The following is a 27,319-nucleotide window of genomic DNA, read 5'->3' as shown; positions in this document are numbered from 1 at the left end:
AGTTCTCATTTCGCCTTACCGCGCAGGCATCAAATGCCTATGTCTGATGGCGAAATAATTTGTATTGAACTATATCATATGCTGTTATCGCATCTCACCCAGTTGGCGTTAGTCACCAAAAAATATGTAAGGTATAATTATAAAAAGCACGCGGGCGGGAAACGGAAGTCAGGGTGATGAGTATGAAAAAAAGGATTAGAAAGAACGATGTACAATATAGCTACGTATAGCTTTACGCAGGCACAATTGTGTGTACCACACCTGTGTAGAATGAGGAGTCGGGAAAGGGAAGTGAGCGTGAGGAGGATTGTATATTGCCAAGCATGTCATAGCCGCATAACCACCATATGGTACAGCCTTATGTAGCATAGCTAGGAAAGTACGGAGTGAGCATCGGCCGCATGTAAAACCTCCAATCCAAGGTTGTATGACAGCAGATGTTTACACAGGTATGGGAGTTACCCAATCCTATTCTTTCAAGCTCCTCGTACATCATTCACTTTGGGGATACGGCAGTAATCTTTTTATCTTTATTTTACTGATGTACTTCCATGACAGAAATACATCATTGAAATCTTGCAGTACCGCAGCAAAAACACTTTAGTGTTGAAACTTCATCTGCACCAAAATTTCATGACCTGCGCTCTCCGTCGAATACTACCAGATGGAGGCACGACAACGATGGTGATACATTTTTCGACCATCTGCAAAAAAATCAGCAATGAGCAATTAAGCCCAACATATACGCACAATTTTATCTGAATCCTATCAACAAGTACGGCACCAAACAGATGCATGCAAGCTTTTATCAGAAGCATTTCATAGGAGTGAGAACAAAACAATACATGATGTAGTTTGAGAAGAGTGCGTTGTTTCCGTTAAATAAGATCTGAATTGAGTATGTGAAAAAAATACCAAAGTGTTTGCTTAAGCCCACAAAAAACATCAAGATGTTATCAAACAAAACACGCTAGTAAAAGTGCGAACAAATTTGCTGGGCCTTTTGGTTCTTCTTAATAAATTTAAATAAAAGCAAAGCAACGAACTTTGCACTTGTATTCTTTGCCAGGAAATGGCCAAATCTTGAAATGATACGCATTGCTTGATGGTCGTGTTGAGACGGAAGGCGCAATGTACACCAGTAACGAAAAAAGTATACGGACCGCCAAAATCGCCGTCTTGACCATCTGAAAGCGACAGTTGCTCTGATAAAATTTGCTTCTTGAGCTTCTAATTGATGTATATTTCCTTCATATTTCAAGATAATTAATGGTACACTCCTACCAACACTCATACGATCACTCCCCCATGATCCCGAGAAACACAGACTACACTTAGCGATCACTACCAACTGTTTATTGCGCCGAAAGGACATTTTATAAATGATACAAAAAAGAACTAATGGCAAAATGGAGTGAAAATTGTGCACGTGGAAATTATCAACAAGCGATGTATGCATCGCCACCAACACACAAGATAACAAATAAAAATTTCAGAAGAAGAAATACAAAAAGTAGATAAACCAACCAGAAGCCTTAACTCCCTGCCCCGACAAAAGATATTTTCTCCTGATGTAACACCAAACTTCACTCGCGAACACATTTTTTTCAATAAAATATGCTTCCAACAGCATACGTGTAGATCACTTCAAGCTCCTTCCGAGAACCCGCATCCCTGTAAATCGTGGTTCACACCAACATGTGGTAATATGTGCCACAATATGCGCGTACTTATCTTAGTATTTCTTAACCAGATGTTAGCAGAAGCCGACAAGGAGGGCGGTTTTCTTATTCTGCATAAGAATTTAAAGACCGTCTTCCGTATTTGTTTTGGTTTGTCTATGCAAAACCAGATGGTGCCACCACACCTAAGCGCCACAACCTTGTCCTCGGCGGCGCTGCCACGATGTGGCGTGTGGCGGACGTTGCCTTGCAGCCTACGGCGGGAAACGGTGGTGGTAGTGATTTTTAAGGAAGGAAAAAGGCACCTATTTTCTGTCAACCATGGCGCGACATGGCGCAGTGCCTAAAAAAAGAAAAATTAGCCCCACATCTGCATGCTGCACTGCAAATGTCGTCGAAAGACAATAGTCTTGCGTGTGGAGAGAGTGAAAAAAACACAATTGTTTGATGTTCTGCGCAAGAAATTGAGTGAATTGTATTCTGGAGGCACTGCGTCAGAGGTCCTCGAGCATGCAGCGGAGTCTAATGAGCGCACCGAGTCACGTCACATGTGAGATATGAGCGCTATCTGGCAGTTATCTTGAAAAACGAAGCGTCTTGCCGGCGCGCCCGTCTTGGAGGCGATAAGGTGTAGAACGCAAAGTGATGGGTAGGTGCCACCACCGTGTCGTCTTAGCAAAGCGTTGGGAACGCTTGCCTTTTCGTGCAAACGTTGCAGGGTTAGCGCTACGTGATAAACGCTACGGTGCTTGAAATTACTTATGTATGCCTTTTCTAGTAAGAGACACAAATACAGAATACTGACGTGTTGTTATGGTGCCTCAGATATGTGCAATAATTGCTTTTAATTGACAATCGCACACGTATGAACGCTGATGTTGGAGCAACACTGGTGGGTGCTGCGGATGGGGTTGGCCATTTAGAGTAGCCTTAAAGGCGGACAAACAGACAAGTTGACAGACAGACAAAGCAAAATTTTTGTGTGGAAGGTTTCCTAGAGGCACTGTGGTGTTTTGAAAGAAGAGAAACGGGGGCGCGGACTATGCGCTGCGCCGGCTTTGCTGGACTTCAACCCGCTAGCGGCAGCGCTCAATCGGCAGGCCATTGGTGACGGTAAAGACTTCGAAAGGAGGAGGCCACTAGATCATGCGTTCAAACGTCGCAGTGCCCGTTCGCCACTGCGTAAAATGATCTATACTATGAGAATCCGCTTATCGCTGTTAACAAAGTTCCCTACCTGTTAAAAAAGAAAGAAAAACTCTTGTGTGCTATAAATCGAAATTCGCCGCATTCTGTAGAGAAGTAGGACAACGTACGCGAACAAGAACCCTAGCAAGCAGCATAAGCAATAACTTGAATGTGTTTTTTTTTCTGCGAAAACCCACAAGCCGGACATCCCTTTCAGAAGCATTGTTAGTCAAAGCCGTTTATGGCGGGTGAACGTAACAAATTTGTTTTAGGGAACTAAAAGCACTCTATGTGAGTGATCTGTTCCGCAACAAAAGCTCTGGTGAAGTCGGTGATTTTCATTCGGGCTAACCAGAAGATTTCCTATGCTTTTTTGCTTGATTTCGAAGGCCGTTTCTGTTTTGTTCCTCACTGTGACGTCTTGACCTTGGTACAAAAGTGTGTAGTAGATAATCGTGACGTTACTTTTATGAACAACGAGGGCCCGTTCGTTGAGAGCTTTCTAGCAATTCTAGAAATTTTTCTTAATGTCACTTTTATTACTTTTGTCGACAAGCCCTATCTGCAGCGACACCGGTTTCTGAGTCAATCAGTTCTGTGTTATATTGTTTAGCTGACGTTAATAGGACTTGATTGATTGATTGATATGTGGGGTTTACCGTCCCAAAACCACCATATGAATACGAGAGACGCCGTAGTAGATGACTCTGGAAATTTTGACCACCTAGGTTTTTTTTAACGCGCACTCAAATCTGAGCACACAGGTCTACAATATCTCCGCCTCCATCGGAAATGCAGCCGCTGCAGCCGGAATTTGATCCCGCTACCTGCGGGTCAGCAGCCAAGTACCTTAGCCACTAGACCACCACGGCAGGATGTAGATGAAAATTTGGATAACTTTTTTTGTGTGGAGAAGATTTTTAAATATTTAAATATGTTGATGACTTCTGAATTTTTTTAGGTAAAAAGGTGCTCTTTACACCCATGGATTAAATTTTAGATTTTCAAGAGAATGATTTTACTTCCGTAAGTGAAGTTCAGCGTTCTTATTGTGACGCTGTGTTTAGTGGTTTCGAAGAATACGAACGTTGACTTAGATACTCTAACTAGGTACCCGCAGAAACCTGTCTATAGTTTTTACACCCCAAGCTACAGTGGGGCCGTGAAAATCTCTATCGGTATTACGATCTCCGTTGAAAAAGGGGCCCTTGCCACATCATTCTGCCAACTACAAGATTGTTTAAAGAAGAGTCCACAAAGTCGTGTCGAAACCTCATACATGCTAGTTTTTATTATTAGATTAGCAGAGTGACAGTGGTGGGCTTCCCTTCGCAAATCATCAACACGGTCACCAAAACACTTATGCAGAAGATGGAACGTATAACACAATGGTATGGAGCTGTTTCGGACCTATTGCGTTCCAAGCCTCAAGTCATGCCTCACTTGCATAAGCTCTCTCATAACCTTGAGAAGGTCCTAGGCGTGGTGTGGCTCTGGTTTTTGGGTGCCAGAAATGCTAGCTAAGTTGTGTCCACAGATTTAGAATAGCAAGAGACGTGCTGTCCAGAGCAAACAGGAGAGAGTCTTCATTAAATTTTCATTGGAAATTGTATACCACGTTCAATTACCCTGTGCAAACGTGTACATCTGGATAACCATGAGATGCCCAAAATATCGGCTTAGGGAGCACGCGCGAAATGTCAAGAAAAACGAGGATAAGTGTGCGCCACTTGTGGAACTTACTGTCGCACGTCGGTGGGAGCCACGATATACAGACACAGAAGTTTGCGGAAGAAGCTTTAAATCATCTGGACATCTGCTGTGGGAAGCTTATTATAATAAAAAATAAAGATAAATGTGTTATTGAGCCATTCTTCTTGTTACACCAATAAGAAATATCTTCTTTCTGGAGAAGGATTTAGTGCTTCTGGCTGGTTTATCTGCTTTTTGCAGTACCTTTTCTAAATATTTATATTTCTTACCTTTACGAGTGCTGGCGCTACATGCGTCGCTTGTCCATTGCTTTCCACATGCGCAACTTTCGTTCATCATTGCTTTTGCGAGATTTTTTTTTGTACCTTTTGTAGGAGCGCCCTTTAGGCGCAATGAACAGTTGGTAGTTATCGATGAGTGTCGTATGTATTTCTCGGGCAGATGAGTGTGTGATTTTAAGAGTGTTTGCGGAAATCAAAGTTGCGCTAATTATGTTATATCGTGACGCATAACCAACTAGCCCGACAACTAGTTCTATTCAAGTACATTTCCTAGTCGATTCTTCAGTATTTTTTTCACTGTCTGTCGTATCTCTGTACGTCTCCTTGTTTTAATCTTTTTTTTTGTACTTAGTGTCTCCTGCGGTAGAGTTATCGCATCCCACACGTGAAAAATTGGCGCAAGCGTTAAGGGAATGATGCTGATGTTGACATGAAAGACTGACTGCGTACCGGTTAATGATGGTGGTAGACTTTGTACAAAATTTGCAGACTCAGTTCATATACTTTGGACACCTCAGGTGATTGAAATATATTTTTATTTACGGTATTATCTTTCCCACGAACCACCTGGGGCTGTCGTTTCACATTTGAATTTCACTTTGCAAGTTGCATGAGACTTGAATAAATTTGATAGAACTTTGCCTTTTTGCCCGACCTCTACCTTACGTCATAAAAGAATGTATTGTGCTACATCTTTTTCTTCTCTATGGCATGTAAAATAACAGTTTTAGTCAATTTTGAAGCACTTCTTGTTATGCACTGCTTCATTATACATTTTCTTGTAACATTCGCATGAGAATGATGTTTATTTCAACTTGATTTTTCGTTTAGCAGAAGTTTTGAGGTGCATAACATTTTTTACGCCTTTTTTTAACAATTTGGTACAATGTATATTGCAGATTGAGGAGTGAACTTTTTTATTTGTTTATAACAGAGTTGATTCTAAAACCATAATTTATTATACCACGTTGTATCCAAGTGTTATATATGAAAAATGATGATAACAAAATTGCCATTTAGGTTGATATGCGAGAAATTCAATGATGTTAAGACATATTGGCCATACCAGGTGCATCAATATATAACGGGCTCTAATCAAATTTCTACTGAATCTTATAAGAAAATGTAACGTATACACGTGTGCGCACAGAATCGAAACCTTAGGTGAATCCTTTAACCTTGTCCTTCCCAGGAACAGCTATGCCTTCAGAAAAATTGCGAGAAAACCCTGACTGTTTGTACTCTCTTTGTAAAGTTCGTTTTAAGAAATATATTAGTAGACTTTTTTTGACACATAACTTCATTATGACACATAACTGACACATAACTTCATAACTTCTTAGTACTCATTGGAAATAATTAACTACTGTCGGGTAATACGTAAGTCACTGCACCTTCTTCATAACGTGTCAAGTCTGCAACAGCTGCTTATCGTGGCACCTTTAGTAGGGTTTAATAGCGTTATTGAGGTATAATTCAGTGTAATGATACAGTGGGCATTACAGGTATAAAAAAAAGCTTCGGTAAAATATATGGTGACGGGGTTTTGATAAGACAGCTTTTTTTAAAAAAAAATATTAGAGTATGCCTCAAGTAGTTCACGTTAAAGGCTGTTTTAAACACCTTCTATGATGAAATAGTGCACATTGGTAAACATTACAATCAAAATATATGTGCCTACCAGGCTCTCCATTACCATAGAAATTGTGTTCACGTGTAAACCCGTTACAGCAACTTGTAGTCTGGTCAGCAGAGAATTTCCAAAGGCTTAATTGGTTAGAGAACAGATCCTAAGTAGCATACCTAATAGTATAATATTAGTAATATTCCTCCTACTCCTTCTATAATAATAATAATAAGAATAATAATAATATTAATAATAATAATCAATGATGACGGTATCCATGGTCTGTGTGACAAAACCACGCTATCATTATGTGAAACGGCGTAGTGGCGGGCCGCGGAAATTTCGACCATGCGATGTTATTTAGTGAGCAGTAACAATGCACAGTGCCTGAACCGCACTTAGGAAACTTCGAGACATTTTACTATATGTAATTCAAGTATTAGAATGAAGTGCCTACGATCACAAGAAAGCGATGTTTATACAACTTCAAACACTTTGTTTGCAGGCCCTGTATTGTAATACGATAGCAATTGGACGTATTAACAAGCTTAAGATCCTCCGAAAGGTGCGTGTGTGTTCTTGATTGTGAGATAAACAAATATGACAAATGAAATAATAAATCAAAGGGATCCTACTTCTAAACACATAGATAATGTATACCTGGGAAGGTGAGAAGGTGCCCTATCTACGGAGCTTATATTGAAGTAAAAAAATGTATGTCAACGTTTTACAACGTACCTCATGTCCACGGAAGACAATGAATCCAAGGTTGAACATTGTTTCTTTAAGAATCTGCAGAGAAAAAATAGACTTCAACAAACTATACCAATTCAACGTGTATTCTGCGAGGGCTGTATAGAAGAACAAGCCGCCTCAGTTGTTGATACACCTGTAGAAGTGATCACAAAAACGCAACTGTTACGTAAGCATCGCGGTTTTTTTGTTTTAGTGCCACCCACGCATTTTCTAGCTTACTAGCGCGTGTTACTTAATTCAAACAATATATTTTAACCTACAAAATATTTAGTCCTTTCCAAAGCTTTCAGATAATAATCTTTGTAGAAGTTGATTGGATACTGTTTTTGACAAAATTACCAGTCAGCTGCCTATCGAAACTACATCGACGGCCCCTTGTTTTAACTGAACATGATGACAGATATTTTTATATTAATGGTCGAGTTGTGGTTGTTACAGCGGTTAGAAGATAGTGGCTCCGTGAGCTTCATTGTATGCACATTTATTCGAGCTTGAGCAATCAAACCTGATATATCGTAGATTATCAGGTGCACGCGCCGAAGAACATACCGATAACACGTGCCTCCACCCCTCGTCACGGCGCATGCTCCGGCCTCGGGTCAGGGTATTAAAACCAAGACAGAAGCCTCGTGAATAAACATTGTTCCTTCTTGTTCTGGCCATGCATCGTCTTATTCTTCGCCCTTACGATACTACAGTGGCGACGAGGGTGGGACCCGGTTAATTGCACTCCGACGCTGAGACCAGAAGAATGGGATCCCGACCCCCTGCCTTCGACGACGCCGTGAGTAGCTGGAGCACGTATCGTGTCCGGTTGGAAGCCTACTTTGAGGGCAACGATATTACCGACGTAGCGAAACGCCGGGCCCTACTGGTTTCATCGTTGAGCGACAGTGTCGTCCGGATATTGCAAGGGCACCAGCCGGGGGTCGCCATCAACTCCTTGACGTACGATGACGTTGTGAAATGCTTGGAAGAACATTTCAACCCTCAGGCAAACGAAATAGCAGCAAGCTATTCTTTCTTTATGCGAAAACAAGATGAGCAAGAAAGCGTCCGGGACTACATTGCTGAACTGAGAAGACTGGCCGTAAATTGTAATTTCGGGGCGACACTGGACCGTATGTTGCGGGACCGAATCGTTTGTGGGATTCGGGATGAGGAAACGCGCCGGTGCCTGCTGGGCCGCAAGAACTTGACTCGTGAAGAAGCCGAAGAATTCGCCTTAGCTTCTGAGAAAGCGAACGAAGACGCTCGGGGCATGCGTACTTCATACGCCCGGACCGAAGGTGGCGGCGTCAACGTGATACAGCAACAAGGCAGACAGTGGAGGAAGAATTGCAGCCTTTCATGCGACAGATGCAAAGGGGCACATGCAACGGCGTCCTGTCGACATCGCAGATCCATATGCCATCAATGTGGTAAAAGAGGGCATCTTGCTAGGGCTTGCAAAAGACCCCACACCCCCAGGTCAGGAACGTTCGCTGTCGACGGAACCGAATGTGAAAGCGAAGAAGAGAGGTTGTATGCTCTCGTTGCACACAGTTCCGCCAATAAGCACTTGGTGCAGCCAATCGAGAGCACCTTAACGTGGGAAGGCCGTAGGCTGCGAATGATTGTCGATACTGGATCACCAGTAAGCGTGATTCCCAAAAGCTTGTACAAGAAGCATCGCAAGTGGTGGCCGGCTCTGCAAAAAACTCCACTACGCCTTTCATGTTTCCTGGGACCGTTACCGGTCGTTGGCAAGGTAGACATGCAGGTGCAGCTTGGACCAGTAACGGTGAGCAGTTCGCTGATAGTAGTGGACCATCGAGGGCCCCTTTTGTGCGGAAGAGACACGATAGAGGAATTTCGCAAAGCAGGCATGTTGCTAGTAGAAGGCACGTCGTCTTCGGTGAATGTTGTTCACGCCGACAGCCAGCTAACCGCACTTCTTGACGAGTTTCCGGACCTCTTTGAGAACCTCGGATGCTGTAAGGGACCACCGGTGAAGCTGTACCTCAAGGAAAGTGCGCAACCTCGATTTCTGAAGGCTCGGACAGTCCCGTATGTCATGAGAGCGCAAGTCTCCGCCGAAATTGACCGACTGGTGGAAGTGGGCGTGCTGTCCCCATTGAGCGTGGCTGAATGGGCAACACCGGTCGTGCCCGTAGTAAAGAAGAACGGAGACATCCGGCTGTGTGGGGACTTTAAGCTAACAGTTAATCCAGCGACAAGAACAGAGCAGTACCCGCTTCCGAAAATTGACGACATCTTTGCGGCGCTATCAGGAGGCGAAGTGTTCAGCACACTCGACTTACGATACGCATACAACCAGCTTTCCCTGGATGATGATGCTAAGAAGATAACTGTGTTGAATACACACAAAGGCCTCTTCTGCTACAACCGCTTGGCTTTTGGCATTGCCTCAGCGCTTGCGCTGTTTCAGCGGCGCATACAAGCCGTGCTGCAGGGGATACCAGGGGTGAAAGTTTACCTGGACGACATTATTGTAGCAGAAAAAGAGTATGACACAACGATACTGCGGCAAGTGTTCGAATGACTTCGGGCGAACGGCCTAACACTGAACAAGGAGAAGTGCCACTTCCGGGAGAAAGAAGTGGTATTTCTAGGGCACCGAATCGATGCAAAAGGCCTCCACCCACTGCAGGACAATTTGGAAGCAGTGCTAGCGGCACCGCCACCGACTTCGGTAAGCCAGCTTAAATCATTCTTAGGACTGGTCACATACTATTCCAAATTTCTACCGAACTTGTCGTCCACTTTGGCCCCGTTACACCGACTCTTGTCTTAAGGAACACTGTGGTGTTGGGGGCCCGCACAGAGAACAGCATTCCAAGAAACCAAGCGCGCCATGAGAAGGGCGAACTTTCTTGTGCATTACGACCCCCAAAAACCCTTGCGGCTTGAGTGTGATGCGTCGGCCGAGGGTATAGGCGCAGTTTTGTCGCACCGCATACAAGGAGTGGATCATCCCATAGCGTTCCGCTCGAGAACTCTAACGTCGGCGGAACGTAATTATCCACAATTGGAAAAGGAGGCACTAGCGCTGGTCTTCGGCGTTGTAAAATTTCGAGATTATTTGTTTGGCAACAAGTTCACTCTGGTGACTGATCACAAGCCTCTGACTGGTTTGCTAGGTCCAGATAAACCCATTCCGCAAATGGCAGCGGCCCGCATTCAACGTTGGGCGCTGCTCTTAGCAGCTTATCAATACGACTTGGAATACAGAAAAGGAGAGCTAAATGCAAATGCCGGCGCTCTAAGCCGGTTGCCATTACCGGTTCGCGATAATGGCTGGGAAAATGAACTAGCCGAATATGTCCTGCATGCGCAGGCTATGGATGATTTTGTTTTGTCTGCGCAGAGTATTTCAGACCACACCAGCAAAGATGACGTACTTCAGCAAGTGAAGACTTGGATCTTGCAAGGCTGGCCAAGGCGTCTCGGTTCAGAGGAACAGCAGTACCAACCGTATTTTGCACGGAGGCATGAATTGGCCGTGAGTAACGGGATACTCTACTGGGGCCACCGTGTGGTTCTGCCTACAGCTGCCCGGCAATTTGTTTTGAAAGAGTTGCACGATACGCACCCAGGCATGACGGCAATGAAGAACCTCGCGCGCTCAATTTTCTGGTACCCAGGGCTAGACGGTGAAATTGAAATGCTTGCAAAACGGTGTCCCCAATGCGTGCAGTGTTTGCCCATGCCCCCAGCGCAGGTCCCGGCAAACTGGCCAAAGAACAACAGACGGTAGTACCGCCTACACGTGGATTTTGCTGGTCCCGTGGAAGGGCATATGATCTTCGTTCTCGTCGACGCCGAGACTAAGTGGATCGAAGCAGTGCCCTTGAAGACGGCGACAGCAGCGACTACAGTAGACACACTTAGGTGCATTTTCGCGCGATTTGGCATACCACGGACTGTCGTGTCGAATAATGGTCCACAATTCACCAGTGCAGAGACAGCCCGGTTCTTCCGGGAAAATGGGGTGCGCCACGTAACGACGGCCCCATACTACCCACAATCCAACGGTTTGGCGGAACGGGCAGTACGCACCATCAAGGAGGGCCTGAAGAAAAATCGGGTGGGAACGCTGCAAAGTCGGCTTGCCAAATTTTTGTTGCGTTACAGGACAACACCGACCCGAGAGGAGCAGTCGCCCGCGGAAAGGCTTTTTGGATTCCAACCACGGACCCGCCTGAGCACCTACCTGGCAGAGGAAGACGGGGCGAAGAGGGAGGCTACCATCAACGGAGTTCCGAACTCTGGAAAGAAAGAGTTTGCACCAGGAAGGGAGGTGTGGAGTCGACAGTACAGTCAGCTAGGTCAAAGGTGGCTACCCGGAACCGTGACAACAGTCGAAGGCAAGCGATTGTTAACCGTTAAGACGCCAAGGGGGGTGCAACGTAGACACGTTGATCAAGTACGACCACGCGACTCGTCGACACCGATTAAGAAAGAACCGTGCGAAACGCCAATGGCCATGGAGCAATTGCCACTCTCATCCAGCGGCATCCAGTCAACTAGCAGCGAAGCCCTTCAGGCCGGTCTGTCCGAGCCTGGTGAGGAAGCGTCTGGCGGTGGCATCGAGCCAGCAAGTCCAAGGACCACGGCAGAACCACTCCCACTCCGACGCTCCACCCGTGCCCGCAAGCCGCCGGATAAGTTTTAGCTCAGAGGGGAGGAAGTGATATATCGTAGATTATCAGGTGCACGCGCCGAAGAACATACCGATAACACGTGCCTCCACCCCTCGCCACGGCGCATGCTCCGGCCTCAGGCCAGGGTATTAAAACCAAGACAGCAGCCTCGTGAATAAACATTGTTCCTTCTTGTTCTGGCCATGCATCGTCTTATTCTTCGCCCTTACGATACTACAAAACCCATAACTTTCACCGAAACCAGTACCAATTTGTCTGCCAACATCCGACTACGCGGAACCTTTGTCGAAAGTGTGCAGGAGTTTCAGCAAAACTTACAAGGTGTAACCATATTCTGCCTACCACGTGACACCCGTGCCATGTGAATCTGTTGACGATTATCTGCTAGATGATAGAGACCCCGAATACCTGATACACCTGTTTAATTAGAGTACGCAGAATTCGAGGTCCTGCTGAGAACCCTCACAATAATGTTGCTTTCTAGTGTGTTTTTTTTGTACTTTTTGTAAAAAAGTACTCTTGTACTTTTTAAGGACCACCAGACTTCACGACCGCTTGTGAAATAACTGTGAGAGACCGTGCTGTGTAGTCTCGGGCTGACTATTTATGCTTCTCTTTCTTACTCCTCTTCTTTTCTGTCTCTTCCCGTTCTATTATTCTCCTTTTTTCCCACCCGAAGTGTAGGGTAGCCAACCGAGCCAAGCTTGGTTAACCTCCCTGCCTTTCCTCTCTATTTATCTCTCTCTCTCTCTCTCTCTCTCTCTCTCTCTCTCTCTCTCTCTAGTGGGTTCATTTTTTTTCTAATACAGATCTTCCACACATTTCCATTTTTCATCCAACCCTCGCCTAATTCAAGCCTGCAATCTTTGCACAATGATACGCGTGCTCTTATCCTAATGAGAGTTTGTTACCTGCCCGTTAACCTTGCTTGATAGGAACAAGTCCTGCTTCGAAGACTTCACACTGAAGTTACCTTTACAGTAATATAAATTATATTACAGTAATATAAAAGTGTAACTGGTGAAATTCACTCCGATATAATGCGTGTTCATATTACTGTGTTCGCATATGCATGCCGTGTTGTATGAGCACACAAAGAAATAAAGTCAGAGTATACCCGTAAGCTTCTTCAATCGAGCCTGTGCTACAGTGGCACGACCCTCTACGACCGCTGGATGCATCTTAATAGACTCTGCAAGACGCTGCTTTCTTTCGCAAGCGAAATTGGTTAAAGACAGCAGGTATAATACTTATATATGCATTGTTTAAGCTTTAAGAGAAAGAATATGCCGCAAAAAAGTTGCTGAGGTGGCTTGCAGCTTTCTTTCAATCCAGGATTATAGTAGTGTGCTACGCGCCTAGGCAAAAGGGAAAGGCTTCTCACAAGTTCAAAGCAGAACACATAATTGAACACGCCACCATCGCGCCCACCGAAATACGCATCATTATGGCGGATTAACTAAATGAATGACATGCATGTTTCTGGTCCGGCAATCGGCTAAGTTATGCTCCTTACTGCGCCAGCCGCACCATAGTTTACTGAGAAAGTGCCATTACGACGTGCAGATTTTTCCCACTTTGTTCGGCACTTTTGTGCACTGCTAATCAGACGAAACGACGGTGGCACAAAAAATTACCGTATTGACTACCTCAGTCGTTTCATGATAATAATTTCCCGCTCTAAAAATATACTGATTCATGACACTCTACCTGATGGTACAGGCATGGCCGAGCTCTTTCATATTCCTTGTCAGTCGTCATGTACAACAGCTGAGCAAGATTGCAGTGGAACTGCCAACCTCGCCAAAAACTTCATAATGTGTTATAGTAAGGTGATTGCCACACCAGAAGTTTAGTAGTTTTCAGAATGGGTCTTTTCCTAGTCTGACGAACACCCCAAGTGGGGATCACCGAAATAAAACTGGTGGCTCTTGGACTCCGAAATATTCCTTTGCATGCTGGTAGGCACTCTCTGAGGCCTGCATTCACGCCTCTGTTTAGAAAAAAAAACAATTGCAAGTTTGCGGCACCAGATGCCGCTTGGTCTACACGTGTCGTCACATTTTGGCCACCAAAAATCATGGCGCGTGCCGCGCGCCTGCCTCCTCGAGGCCGGCGCGCATGCACAGACTACATACCCAGGAAAAGCCCATTGTCATGGCATCTTGGGATTTATATATACTTAATTGACTCAAGGCGCAGTTTCGAGTGTAAAGGCGCTTTTTGTCCCTCTTTTCACAGGGCTACGCAGTGACAGTGACGTGAATGCTTTGCTCTTCTAGCATCGTCTACATCGTAATTTATCATCAGCGTAATTTCTAAGCGACCACACCGCGCCCATCGCGCCACCACATGTCGAGCACGTGGAACGAGCAACAGAATGATTTCACGCGCTCGGCATGGGGTGCGCGGGAGGCGCAATGAGATGGCTGAGGAAAATTGATGATGATCATTGACGATGATGATGACGCTACTATCTGCCCTCTCCCACGTAATTTTTCTCCTCGCAGTCAGATGAATCCTCAGCCCACTTGAGTCTAATTTACACTCTATCCTGCATCACATGCCTACGAGGAGCTTCCACGCTAACCTCTATCGCACTACTTTTCTCGCTGCCCATAGCCTCCCTTGACCGCCTGCATGTCTCCACCTATAACTCGCGTCTCTGCTCCTCGATTGAAATTTCTTCGTGTACATCAGGTCGTCTTCATAATCATCTTAATTTCAGGCGCATCGTCGGTCACACACTGTGATTCAATAGTTGTTCTTTGTCGCGCGCCATCGCACTTAGGAACAGTCTCACTGATGAGACTGGAACAGTCTTGCTGAGAGACCCCGTGAAATTTTGGGAGCGTTTGCAATTAACATGTTCTCTTGGTTTTTGTATAAAGATGTTTTACTACAAAGTATTATAGAGGTAGTTCTTTTCTTTTCCAGTGTGTATTTTCTCTTTGTTGCAGTTCCTTTTTATGCTTTAATTATGGTGATTTTTCTGTGATTCCTTTATACTCCATGCCCTTCGGGGCCTGTAGGTATTATGGATAAGTTATTATATAAATAAATAAATAAATAAATAAATAAATAAATAAATGACATGGAATGCAAAGAGCGAAAGGTAGGAAATAGGGCGAAGAAAAGGGGGAGGTAGAGTATAGCCTAGAATAGCGGAAGCTAGTTGAGGAGGGATCGCGGTTTGAAGACATAAAGCTGGTATATCGGAGAGGAAGTTTCTACCGTGGTTTACCGAGCAAATGGCCACCGAGGTTTCCATTCCTTTGCATTTCAACGCCGAAGCTCTCTCTAAGTCTTATTGTACATTGCTCTTTAAGACGTTCCGTCTGTTAAAGCCAACATATATTTCAGAGTTACGAAGATCGACCGTAAGGGCATAAGCTACTAGCCTTACCTAATATATACTAATAACAATAATATTAGTATAGCAATAACCTTCGCACCTATATAGTGGGGGTCGAGGAAAGGAGAAAAAAAGTGACTGGTCACTTCACCAAATTCTCCCGTCCCACCGTTTCATCATGCAGGTTTAGTGGTGGCGACAGATTACAAAAAAACAAAATAAGTGACTTTGTATACAAGTTACGGAATACCGGCGATTTTATGCACCTCTGCGGTTAAAAATATGCATCGACATTCCCAGAATTATTTTTTTTCCCTTGAACTACCAAGGGCTAGTCTAGTACGTGTAAATTTGAAGCGCTTGAACTTGCTAGAATTGCGGTATAACACTATAATTTGCTGCTCTCACAATAAATGTTTCATTATTGCATATGATACGACACGAAAGATATCTAGCGATGCCATAGATCCCCATATCCAGTCCTTGGCCCCACCCGCGATGCGACCGGAAGCGAAAGATCGGTGGCGATGTCGTGGGCCTTCTGAATGGCCTGCGGTTGAGTGTCGAGACTGCTGATCTTCAGAGAGACATCCTATTAATTTTCATGATGGGTGGCAAAATATTAAGGGCTGTGACAGAAAAGAACAAAACAGGGCACGGGATCGAACAAACGTGGATCGCGGCAGCATAACTATTTTTATATATATTAGCACCAGGGGCACACTGATCTAAGAGGACATGGGATCGAATGGAGTGGCGCAGGGCTTGAGCAGCTTGCTTTTCCTAAGTGCGGTCCGACACAAGGGGAACCGCGAATACTGTGCAGTTGTTTTGCTTTCGTCAGTCAGTTAGTTTTTTTTGGCTTTTTACTAATGGTGACAGTCAGGATGCTCATGCTAAGGAAACCATCGATTTTATCGCGACGCTTGGTACAAATTGTAATGATATGCGGCAGCATTTGCTTTTTGTGCACCAGAATATACAGCTTCTCAACCGGTTCTCTCTATAAACCAAGCATAAAAGAGAGCCTTCGTTTCACACTTCATCTGTCATTCAGCATGTCACATTCTCAATGGCGTTCGAGAAAGCCATCCTATCACGACTTCCTACGATGCCGAAACAGTCGCTTGCAGACTCCACAAGTACTTTCATCTTCCAGCAAGCGAACTCAGTGACGTCTTATTTATCTGTTCCAATGCGAGTAACGAAAGTTGGCGCATCGATCGCTGCCCCACTTCAAGCTTCTCGTTTTCACTGAAGTATGTTACCTTCATGCGGTTGTTCAACAATTGACACAGTTCGTTTGTCTGCCCACTAGTCACCTCTTCCACAACGTCATCTTCATTCATGTGACTTTCTAGCCGTTAACCTGGTGTACGACGTCGTAAATTACGATGCCCACAACAGTGTCTTTTCCACTTCTGTACGCTCCACGAAGTGGCTGGCATTCGTATATTCCGGCTAAAAACACAGCAAAGGCCCTCCAAAAGTAGTTGGAAAAATTAGACGGTACAGACGTTGTGAAACGCACAATAATAGGGATCGCTATGTTACGATTCAAGTTGTTCAGAAACCCGTAGAACTTCAGTTTGCAGATGTTGCGGCTGCCCCTCGAAGCTGTCGACTTCGCACAGTACATTGGGGTAGGTTTCACTTATGCGACATTGGTGTTCATCATTTCAAAGGAAAGTACTGCTCATTTAATAAGAAAAAAGAAGGCATGCGAAGATTGAATGTTTGGGGGACTTACCTTTCTCCTCGCTTGTGTTACGAAAAACGTTAACGGTACACCTGTATTACTTCGCTGTTTGCTATTTAGGTAGGCGAATTGTGCTAGTGCTCGAGTCGCTGGTCTATCCGGATTTCGGTCTTCTGTCCATCCGCCAGCTTCTAAGCTTTCTTTACAAAAGCTCACGAGCAATACAAAGAGCAGCACTGAAACATGACTCGCAGCCATATCCTCCTTCGTGAAGCCTGTGATTGTAATAAAGTAATTATTACATGGAGATGCCGTGTGTTTTTTATACCTTCTAATACTTGGTGGGTAATGTTATCAGTACCAAGACTGTTTGATTCCTGCAAAGTGCTAGTTTCTTCATTTTGCGCAAAAGTTATTCTGGAGCCTCCTACACTACTACAGTTATGACGTGTCACAAGGTAGGCAGAGAACATACGAGTAATATGTACTGTGAAAGATATCACACTTCATGCAAACAGCTGCAGTGATTTTCTCAAGCCGAAAAAATAAAGGGATGTGCGAGCTTGTGTTTTTTGTATCATCCGGTCAGTTGCAACGAAAACTTTAAAGCGTCACAATTTGTTTTATGGATAACCTCTGTAAGTCAAGGGCCCCAGTCATGCAGCCCGCAAAGGCTTTGCTGGTAGCCCGCCAGGATGACTGTATTCACCTTATTTGTTTTGGGATTTCTCGAATGTAACCTGGCCAATACCAGTGCAAAATCGTGAGAATGGCCTCCACAAAAAAGTTATTGTTGGCGTTCAATCTTGCTTGGCAGCTGAAGCCTAGTGGCGCATGGAGCCAGTGTCTTTACAGAGTCAGCAGTTATTTTGAGCTTGCCATGGAGATTTCGTGGTATTGTAAATAATTTAGGTCTCATTTATCACCTAATAAACACGATAGTATTTATTGCTATACTTTAACGCAAAAATATTAGTCAGCAGATCTTCTGTCCGTCACATGATTCTGCCGCCCATTGAAAGTTTTTGCATTTGTTCAACGCCTAGCCCTCAGGAAGTGGTGGCTGCGTTCATACTTTTGAACATTCTCGAATAAAAACAAATATTACGGATATTTTAGGTGCATAACGAACGCGTAAGTAGTGGCGTTTCCTTTGCTATAAAATACATAGGTGCATAAGTATAAAGACTGTAGCGTTTTTTACGCTACGCGCAAAATGTGACACAATGCACAAAAGGCTTTCTGCCAACGATATGGTACTGCCACCTGGCAGTGGGCCTGCGTTCCGCGCAAGCGCTTGTTTCCCGACGGCACTGCTAGATGGCGTCCATACCTGACGCAGTGCATCCTCTCTTTTATCAATGCCAGGTAGATGCAGCTGGCTCAACATTTATGAGCGTTTGTGTGATCCAAGTCGAAACCAAAATAACCACTTTACGGGCAGAAAGCTGTCATCTTTTGATGACACTTGCAGCCAAAAACGGAGCTAAATGGCCCGTTCTTGTGTTCAGCAAGGCTTTCTTCGTACTGGGGGCGCAGACTTGACTGGTATCGAGCAATGTTTTTGTGAAGCACCTCAAGGAGCCATTCATGAACTGAAACAATACCACAGAAGAAAAGCTTTCTGTTTTGTATAGGCAATGAAATTTTAGCCATTCTGAAGGTCGACAGCGGTTTTTTTGGAATAATGACGTAAAAACTGTTAAGGAAATCACCTGCATTGGAAATAAACGAAAGGCTTTCCTTCAACCAGGAACGTTCGCTGACATTTTGTTTTCCTTTTCCCTCTCCCGGCACAAATATTTTCAATATTCCCGTTCTTGCGGGTCTAAATTTTGTGGCTTGTGTCCACTGATAATGTGAGCCCCATATGCCTGTTCCCCATATTGTCATTGCCCATACATTTATTTTTGTGCGTCGTAAGAAACAAAAAAATGCTATACTGAGCCAGCCTTCATTATCATATCGAAACAAGTTCTGTGAAGCTCCGCCGCGGTGGTTTAGTGGCTAAGGTACTCGGCTGCTGACCCGGAGGTCGCGGGATCAATTCCGGCAGCGGCGGCTGCATTTCTGATGGAGGCGGCAATGTTGTAGGCCCGCGTGCTTGGATTTGGGAGCACAAAAAGTACCCCGGATGGTCTAAATTTTCAGAGCCCCCACTACGGCATCTCTTATAATCTAATGGTGGTTTCGGTACGTTTAACTCCTCATATCAATCAATCAATCAGGTTCTGTCAACCAAGGGCGAAATGGTTTTTTATGGTGACATTACTCTGGTGCTATGCTGACAAGTTCAAATCTTGACATAGCTGTCGCGTAATAACTAACCCAAGCCCTATTCCAGCAACTTCTCCTTTTTTTTACTCTACTGCTCGCAGAAAACCTCTTCTTTCTTATCACTTATTTCCACATTGTTGTTGGCACTCATTTGTAATAATGAGCAATAACAGCAGTGGGCCACTAGGAACATATACCTGTTTGATCACACATACGTTGATTACACTAAATGATATGCGTCAATATTAACAGCCTGTATTTCATTGTTTACTTTGATACACAACTCAAAATCAACAGAGCGTGAAGCGGTAACAAAATAGCCGAAACAGTATTCCAAACACTGCAATCTGGAAGTAGTTGTTGGAACTCACCAAGAATGCGCACTATTTTTTTTTGCGTAGTCTATTTTGAGCATTTTGAGTTGTGTTCCGTCGATATCTAACGTAGAAACATCCTCTGTTCTTGCAATTGTTCGCCTAATGTGAAACATTATGTGCGTAGATATCTTAGCATGATTTCAATCTGCATTATAAAGTTGTGTTAGTACTGAAGTTGCCAACACGGAGATTCGAATAATATAGAGGAAAATTTATAGCCCTGGTAGGTGCGAAAATTTCAAGTAACGGGAAACGTTATGAGAAGATAGTAAGAATGACGGTAAGGAAAGCGTCGCGATGAGCGGTAGACACTTATTAAATGTAATACAGGATATCTGGAACATGTACTTAAAAAATAGAAAAGATATATTTATTACCTAACGGTATGAAGAGGTTGGGGACGTTATTTTCTACGGCTACAAAACACCGAGTTATTCGCAGAAAATTGGTGCTCACCGTGAGAGCAATGTGAGTGCGCAGAAAGAATGTTAAGCACTTATTTAAATAGCAAAGACAGCACAGTATACTCTTGCCATTCCTGGCTTTCATTCTATTTTGATTGGTGCGTCATCACTTTGATATTTTAATTGGAACGCTGTCGTTAGAGAAATTAGCTAATGCCGCCACCATTACTGATTGTGTCATGACGTGTTGGCAGAACGTTTCTCGTTCGAAGGAGCCCCGAACATATATGTTTCCATTTCGATGAAATTGAAAATATTGGAATCTTATTCTTTAATGATGCCTTTACTCGATTGTCTGCTATTGGGTACATATGTCAGTCGTTACCAGCCTCGAGGGCGTATTATCATTACACTTAGTGCGGTACTGACTCTGTAATTCACGCCTGGGGAAGCTAAATTGCTTTGTTTGATGAGTACGTGCAGAAGTTTATATAATAAGGTGTGGGAGTGGGCTAGTTGGTATTCCGTGTATCAAACAGCTGAAGCCGAAAAGAAATGTAAGCGCAAGAAATGTAACAACGTGAAGCGCAAGAAATGTAACAACGGACTAAGAGAACAACGAGTGTCCTCGTTGTTCTCTTAGTCCGTTGTTACATTTCTTGCGCTTCAGCTGTTCAAGAGTTATGTGGTAAGTCGGCACTATGTAGAAAAAGCTTGCCGTAAAAAAAGAGGAACAATAAAGATTGTCCTCTCGTTTTTTATCACGATAACCGGACACACATGCATTTCGAAGCTTTACTTTGAAACTCTATATTCTAAAGGTTATTTACCTCCGGAATGTCTAGAGCATTTAGAATGTGGAGCTTCAAAATGCAGATCTTCAATATGCAGGCTCAAAGAAGAACAGCGTTTGTGGAAGTGCTACTACCAAATATAGATAATTTAAATAATGTTGATCAGTGTTTCTGTAGATATTAGTGTAACACGTGTAGTATTACAGCCAGTCTTTTTTTCTAAAATTTATATGTCACATGCCTGGCGTAATATGCGTATGTTAAACCATAAACAGAAATAAACGAAGTTAACTATACATCTCTGTGAAGTCAGGGAAAAAGATTTTGAAGCCCCATTGCAGAGGTTATGAATACAAGTAAATTTACCATTATTTGTATCACTTGCTGGCACTTCACTTGGTTACTGCCACAGCGATGTATGCTCCACTGTGTTGACAACATCAAGGCAACAAAAATTTTATCGTGCTAGTGACATCTAACCTTTTCAGATTTCTAGTTTTTTAACTTATAGTTATGTCTGTCAGGAAAAAAAGATAGTTTGACCACTTGCTCCGCAACTATATTTATTTATTCGTAGTTTGATCTCTAAACCAATTTTGCACATTGGTTTTAGTTTCATTTGAATATCCTTCCACAAGGTTCTTGGCTCATCTCTCTTTGTGGAGAGCGCCATCTAACTGAGGTCATCATTATCATCATCATCATCATCATCATGTTCAGGAATTCTGCACATCAACCACTAGCACTATCAGTTGGTTTCGCTGTTAAAAGGCAGTGTAACTCAATGAGAGACGACCTTTAAACATTTGTTGTAGCCGAATGCTTACGTATATGCTGAAATCAGTCCGTATATATAATGTGGGAGTAATTATCTTATAATAAGAGAAAGTTCGATTTATTTTCATGAACTTTCTGGTTTCAAGAGCGACATTTAATTGCTAAGAAAGACTCCAATGAAGAGAATTAAAAAAAAAAGTTTATAAAAAACAATTACCCTTCGTCTCCTTAAATCACTGAAGTCACGCAATTTCGATGACTTTGTATTTGTGTTTTGGAACTTTGGCTGATATTGGCAAAATTCCTGAGGTTTGACGGGCAGTTTTGTAAACACGTGTTTTGCCGTAAAACTTTCGTGCAGGGGCATACGTACTTCGTGGCGCTTTCGGTAACCCCAAAACCTAAAAATTTGGCAGCTCTTTTATGTAAGATTATTTTTCTTGAGCTTGCTCAATATGCGCAGGTTATTTATACTGTGTAGTTTATTTATTTATTAGAATACCCTCAGGGCCCGTAGGGCATTACAGAGGGGGTGGGTACAACATATATAACACACAAGAAAAAAAGACGTTATGTTATGTTTATAATTAGCAATAACAAGTCCCCGGTGAATCAGAGTAAACGTTCAAAGATTAGAGTAGTTTTTGACACATTGATACTCATATGAATTTTTTCTCACATAAACACAAGAAATAATAGTAGTGTTTAAAGTGACAGTTACTTTAAGGATATGTAGAACAACTGCCAGTATAGTAGGACATAATAAAATTATATTTATTGGTAGTATTGCCATAAACCCCCCTATTACTTGATTATTGCCGCATGTGTGTAGTAGAGCAGTAGAATAGAGCAGTAGAATTTGTTCAGTGGTTCGGAGTAAAATATAGTGAACTGACAAGGAAAAAAGTGGCTGTGTAATTATTCAGGTTTCCGCGTTTGTGCCTTGAAAGCGTGGTATCGTTTAGCAGATTCTTCTTAATTATGGGGGGTTCATACGTGGGGCAGAGCGGCCGTTGCAATATTGTGCGTTTAAGAGAGCAGGAAAATTCACTAAAGAATTCATCGCCTTGCATCTGGCACCACACTGCAGCACATTTGGCTGTCCATCTGTCTTTGCCAAAACAAAGGTTTTGTCGGAGCACAGATCCCAGATAACTGGGGAAGTGATAGAGGCTTCCCATGTTAAACGAATGTATGAAGCATGCGTCAGTGAGTCATCGATATAGATCACCGGAAAAGAGTTCGCATACTTTCTCAACATATGCACCGTCAAATGATACTCCATGTAACTTTTAAATGCGAAGCATTTCTTGGCGAACTTTAGCGACTTTGAGCGTATCTATCTCTCTATCTAGCCGCTTACGTTTGGTTGCTCTCAAGGTCATCCCCTTCACTTGGCGTGAACCAAAATTAGCACGGGATGATATGACGGTTTGACGAATATGACACGCTGGTGAAGACATGGATATTGTTAGAATCTTGTTGCATAAGTCGTCAAACAATTCTCGCCAGACAGTGACTCATACCCGCGGTTGAGTATGTGCTGCTGGAATGCGGGCATGTGCCACAGGTGATTGACACTTAGTATCTACCCAGGAACGACAAGAAAACACAGGGGCAATTTTGACGCACCAGCGTTAAGGAATACCCAACATCGGTAGCGTCGACTCAACGAAGGCATAGAATAAATTTCAGTGTTAAGAAAAACCTGACATAGACAGCGTTTATCCCCCGACGAATGCAAATAATAAATTTGAGGGTCCCAGCTGGAATCTAACCCTAGCATTCTGCGTAGCACTCAAGCATTTTACCACACAGCTACGACAGCTCTCGGACGTACTGTACAAAAAGACGCTAATCTTCGTGAAACATCAAGAGTTGTTGCAGTGCTGCCTACCCAATTTTCTAAACATTACATATGCACTACTTCCATACGGCCATGACGTCAGGTTAACGTAAATTGTGGTTAGTTGCCATGCGCTGAAGTTGATTTATGCAGCAGTGTCCAGGGGCAGCATCTTCGCGAGCATAAGCGCTTTATATCAGCTTCCGGTATTGCTACTACGCATGTTTCAGTTCGCATCATTGCGCAAGTGTGAACAACTGGTTATATAAACATCTGCAACTCTTGAAAGTATGTCTGTGCGTGCAACCTTTGTACATATATTTGGCGTCATTTCATGAGGTGTCGCTAAAAAAAATGCAACACGGTCATCTTTTCTCCGCATGCTTCGCGTAACGTCGATCTCCAGGTACGTGGAATCTGCCTGATTTATATATTCTTTTTTGACACTTTTGTGCAATGTTGATGCGTTTTTTTTCATGTTTTCTTCACGTTCTTGCGTTCTTGTTATAAGAATTCTAGTTGCGAGTTTCTGTGTTCATCGTTTCAATACTGTAACCGAAATTTCACCCGTATCAACAAGCCCAACTTTCAATACTATTCCAATTTATCTGGAATTGCATGTCCATGCAGCCTAAAACACCATCGTTACACACTCCGAAAAATTATCGCTGGGTTTGTAAGCCGGCACCCACTAACGCTGCCGGGCTTAAATTCATATATATATTACACAAAATAGAAGGGGTGATCACCGTCGCTGAAGCTCTATTGGTAAAGCGCCCGAGGCTGAATAAAAAGGTCACTGGTTTGGTCCCTGCCTACGGCAAGTTATATATTCTTGCATTTTTATTTCTACATATTTACATTGGAAGTACCACACTAACATTCCTTATACTTTTTCTTACATCATTGCGCGTCAGCCCTTAGTCATTATGAAAATATTTAGGGCACTTGTCCTCATCGCAAAGAAAAACAGCGAAGATGGTGCTTTGTTCAGCTAAATCGTGTATAAATATAGCTTGTCAATATGAGGAATTTCTACAGAGGAACACGTGTATTGAGCACAGAACGTCATCGATGTAACGTGAATAGAAGCTTCTAATTCAACGTCACAATTCTTGACACTAGAGTACAATGATCGACGGTATTCTATTTGGCACGCCATGAGCCAATAAAGAAACTTTAAGCGCACCCGAGCTTCGACTTTACGAGGTGAACCCGTTAGCGCAATTCAGCTTCGTTAGCTTCACCTTCTCAGTCGCTAGATTCGCTTAATTTCTCGGTGGACACATCTACCCTGCCACAAAGAAAAGTACACCTGTGTGCCTCAATTCTACTGTTTAAAACTGTACAAAAATGTATTCTGTAAGAACACTATGCAAAAGTCTCGCTAGGCCATAGTTTGTTTTTCTGAAATCCTGAAGGTTACACGCGCAAATGCGTCGCAGCACACTTTGTGTTGCTCATAATGATGATTACTTATTCTTGTGCACTTGGGAGTCCATCGGCCTTCAAAGCAACCACTCATCGTGCAATTCGAATGTACGATTCTACACTTCTGCCACGCATTAATAAATGTGTGATAGGTGCTCCCCGCACTACAAAACCTTATTATAGCTCTTTTTTTTTATCGAAACCGCGTAGAGCACGTGTGTTCAGTGTGAAGTCTTAGATTAGATTTCCGCTCAAGCCGAATCTTCATATTGTTTATACATTTGCATCTATCTCCTATTCTGGCCCTTGTGTGACACCTATTTTTACTAAGAATACTCAGCCACCAATGAAATCATGCGCTGCTCTAAATGCGTAGTTGGTGTAATATCCATAGTGACATTCCTCGTTCACATTAGTGACGTCCTTGCTAAGAAAAGTACTCAATGTTTGTTGTTGGTAATAATAATAATAAAATAATAATAATATAATAATAATAGTAATAATAATAATATTAATACAATAATAACCTATCCTAATAAAATAATTTCGGTAATTTATTCAATTAGTTCACGTGCCCAGGAACAAACATAACGTCTTTGGGCAGGCGCACGCAAAAACAAAATGATAAATGATACAATAGAGTCTACAGAAAAGATTAAATAAAGAGAGCGAGAATGCACACACACAAAAAAATCAGCGTAAAAGGGCAGAATAAGAGAAAAGACGAGAACCATGGAATTTCAGTGAAAAATGGAGGGGAATATACATAACTATGTGAAAGACTTCCTAAAAAACGAATATTAGAACAATCTGCACATTGTGAAAAACTATCTCTTGACAGTGCAAAGCTGAGATAAAAACAATGGCAGTGAACTGTGACGACCATCAAGGGCATGAAAGTTAACATTATATAGAAACTACACTCTTTGAGCAGTATAGTGTTGAAAGAAGTTGGCAGCTGCATGAAATGGTCGGTGCTCTCTGGTTAGCTTACGTGGAATCCGAAAATTTACCTAATTGAAAAGCGGAGGCAGGATATCATATTGTGAAGTAGTTTGTAAAGAAGTAAGAGGTAAGTGCAATTTATTCAGCAGTGAGGTTACGGCAATGATAATACTCTGGAAGGGTAGGAACGAGACACAGAGGCATTTCTAGCAAAACGATGGTTGTATATGCTTATGAATTTTTTCTGGACTCGCTAAGTTGCGTCACTGTCAGAGTTATTGAATAATAATAAGGAAGTGAAGAGGAACAAACGCTATAGTGGGTCATCATCTCCTGTGACCAGGCAGGTCTGTCTATACTACGCACTGCTCGAGGGCGCTGTTCATTCGCTTGCAAGATCATTTATTAGTCTCGTAGCTAGCGGCCAATTGCTACGCCAAATTTCAATAAACTTTTGAACAGCAACAACCACAAGAATACAATAATCATATGAGAATAATACATTTGTTATTATTAATATAGTTACATTCAATAATATTGTTACACGACGTGACAAAGTGGTCAACGTGACCCACCTGAAACCATACACCTCCGCATATGATCCTACTCTCTTTTAGGCACCGAAACGGCGCTGCCAGTGGCGGGGGTCATATTTTACATGACATCGGCAACGAGACAGCATCAGGTAGACGACCAAGACAATTAAAGCGATCGCGCTCGTGTTGTTGTTGCTGGTTGTACAGAGGAAAAAAAACTACTGTTGGAGGAATTTTCTACACCTTCACTAACAGACACACCAGAATTCAAGCACTTGTTATACCATTGGAATAGTAAAATATGTCAAACGCGTGGAACGGAAGTTGCAATCACTGGACTGCGCTGTCAAATTCCACAGCTGAATTTATATTTACACAGAGCTGGTCTGGCAGCCTCCCGTCATTGTCCTTAATTGAAGTTTTTGCGCACACACACAAGGACACAGAAGAAGGGAACACAAGGACCAGCGCAGAATACGGAAAGACGGGCTAGTTGGTACTGCTGCATAATTGAAGTTTTTGCGCACACACACAAGGACACAGAAGAAGGGAACACAAGGACCAGCGCAGTCCTTGTGTTCCCTTCTTCTGTGTCCTTGTGTGTGTGCGCAAAAACTTCAATTATGCAGCAGACTGCGCTGGTCCTTGTGTTCCCTTCTTCTGTGTCCTTGTGTGTGTGCGCAAAAACTTCAATTATGCAGCAGTACCAACTAGCCCGTCTTTCCGTATTATTGCACGTCATTGTCCTGTTTGTGGAGTAAACGAGTCAACGGAACATTTTCTCATTTATTGTAATAGATTCTCTGCCTTACGTTACAAACACTTTAGGTGCCGTTTGCCACCTTCTCGGAATAGATTTAAATGCTGAAAATGTGCTTTCTTTCGGGGCTTTGTGTCTAGGCTACAGTGACGGGAAGATGGTTGACGCATTGCAGGAGTTAGTCAAAAGTTCAAAGAGGTTTAA

At 43.1% G+C, this 27,319-nt stretch overlaps 1 protein-coding gene across 1 annotated transcript; it reads right to left on the bottom strand.

The window, feature by feature from the left end:
• Positions 1-516: 516 nt before the first annotated feature.
• Positions 517-20,121, bottom strand: LOC142768489 (uncharacterized). Its single transcript, XM_075870477.1, has 4 exons — positions 20,000-20,121; positions 17,020-17,243; positions 7,230-7,283; positions 517-704 (listed from the first exon to the last, which is right to left on the bottom strand). The coding sequence occupies exons 2-4, from the start codon at positions 17,224-17,226 to the stop codon at positions 615-617; spliced, it is 351 nt and encodes a 116-aa protein (XP_075726592.1). The 5' UTR covers positions 17,227-17,243; positions 20,000-20,121; the 3' UTR covers positions 517-614.
• Between the last annotated feature and the right edge of the window lie 7,198 nt (positions 20,122-27,319).

The sequence above is a fragment of the Rhipicephalus microplus genome, chromosome 8 (genome assembly GCF_043290135.1).
Source record: "Rhipicephalus microplus isolate Deutch F79 chromosome 8, USDA_Rmic, whole genome shotgun sequence".
NCBI classification, from domain to species: domain Eukaryota; kingdom Metazoa; phylum Arthropoda; class Arachnida; order Ixodida; family Ixodidae; genus Rhipicephalus; species Rhipicephalus microplus.
This window is presented reverse-complemented; position numbering and strand designations above follow the sequence as displayed.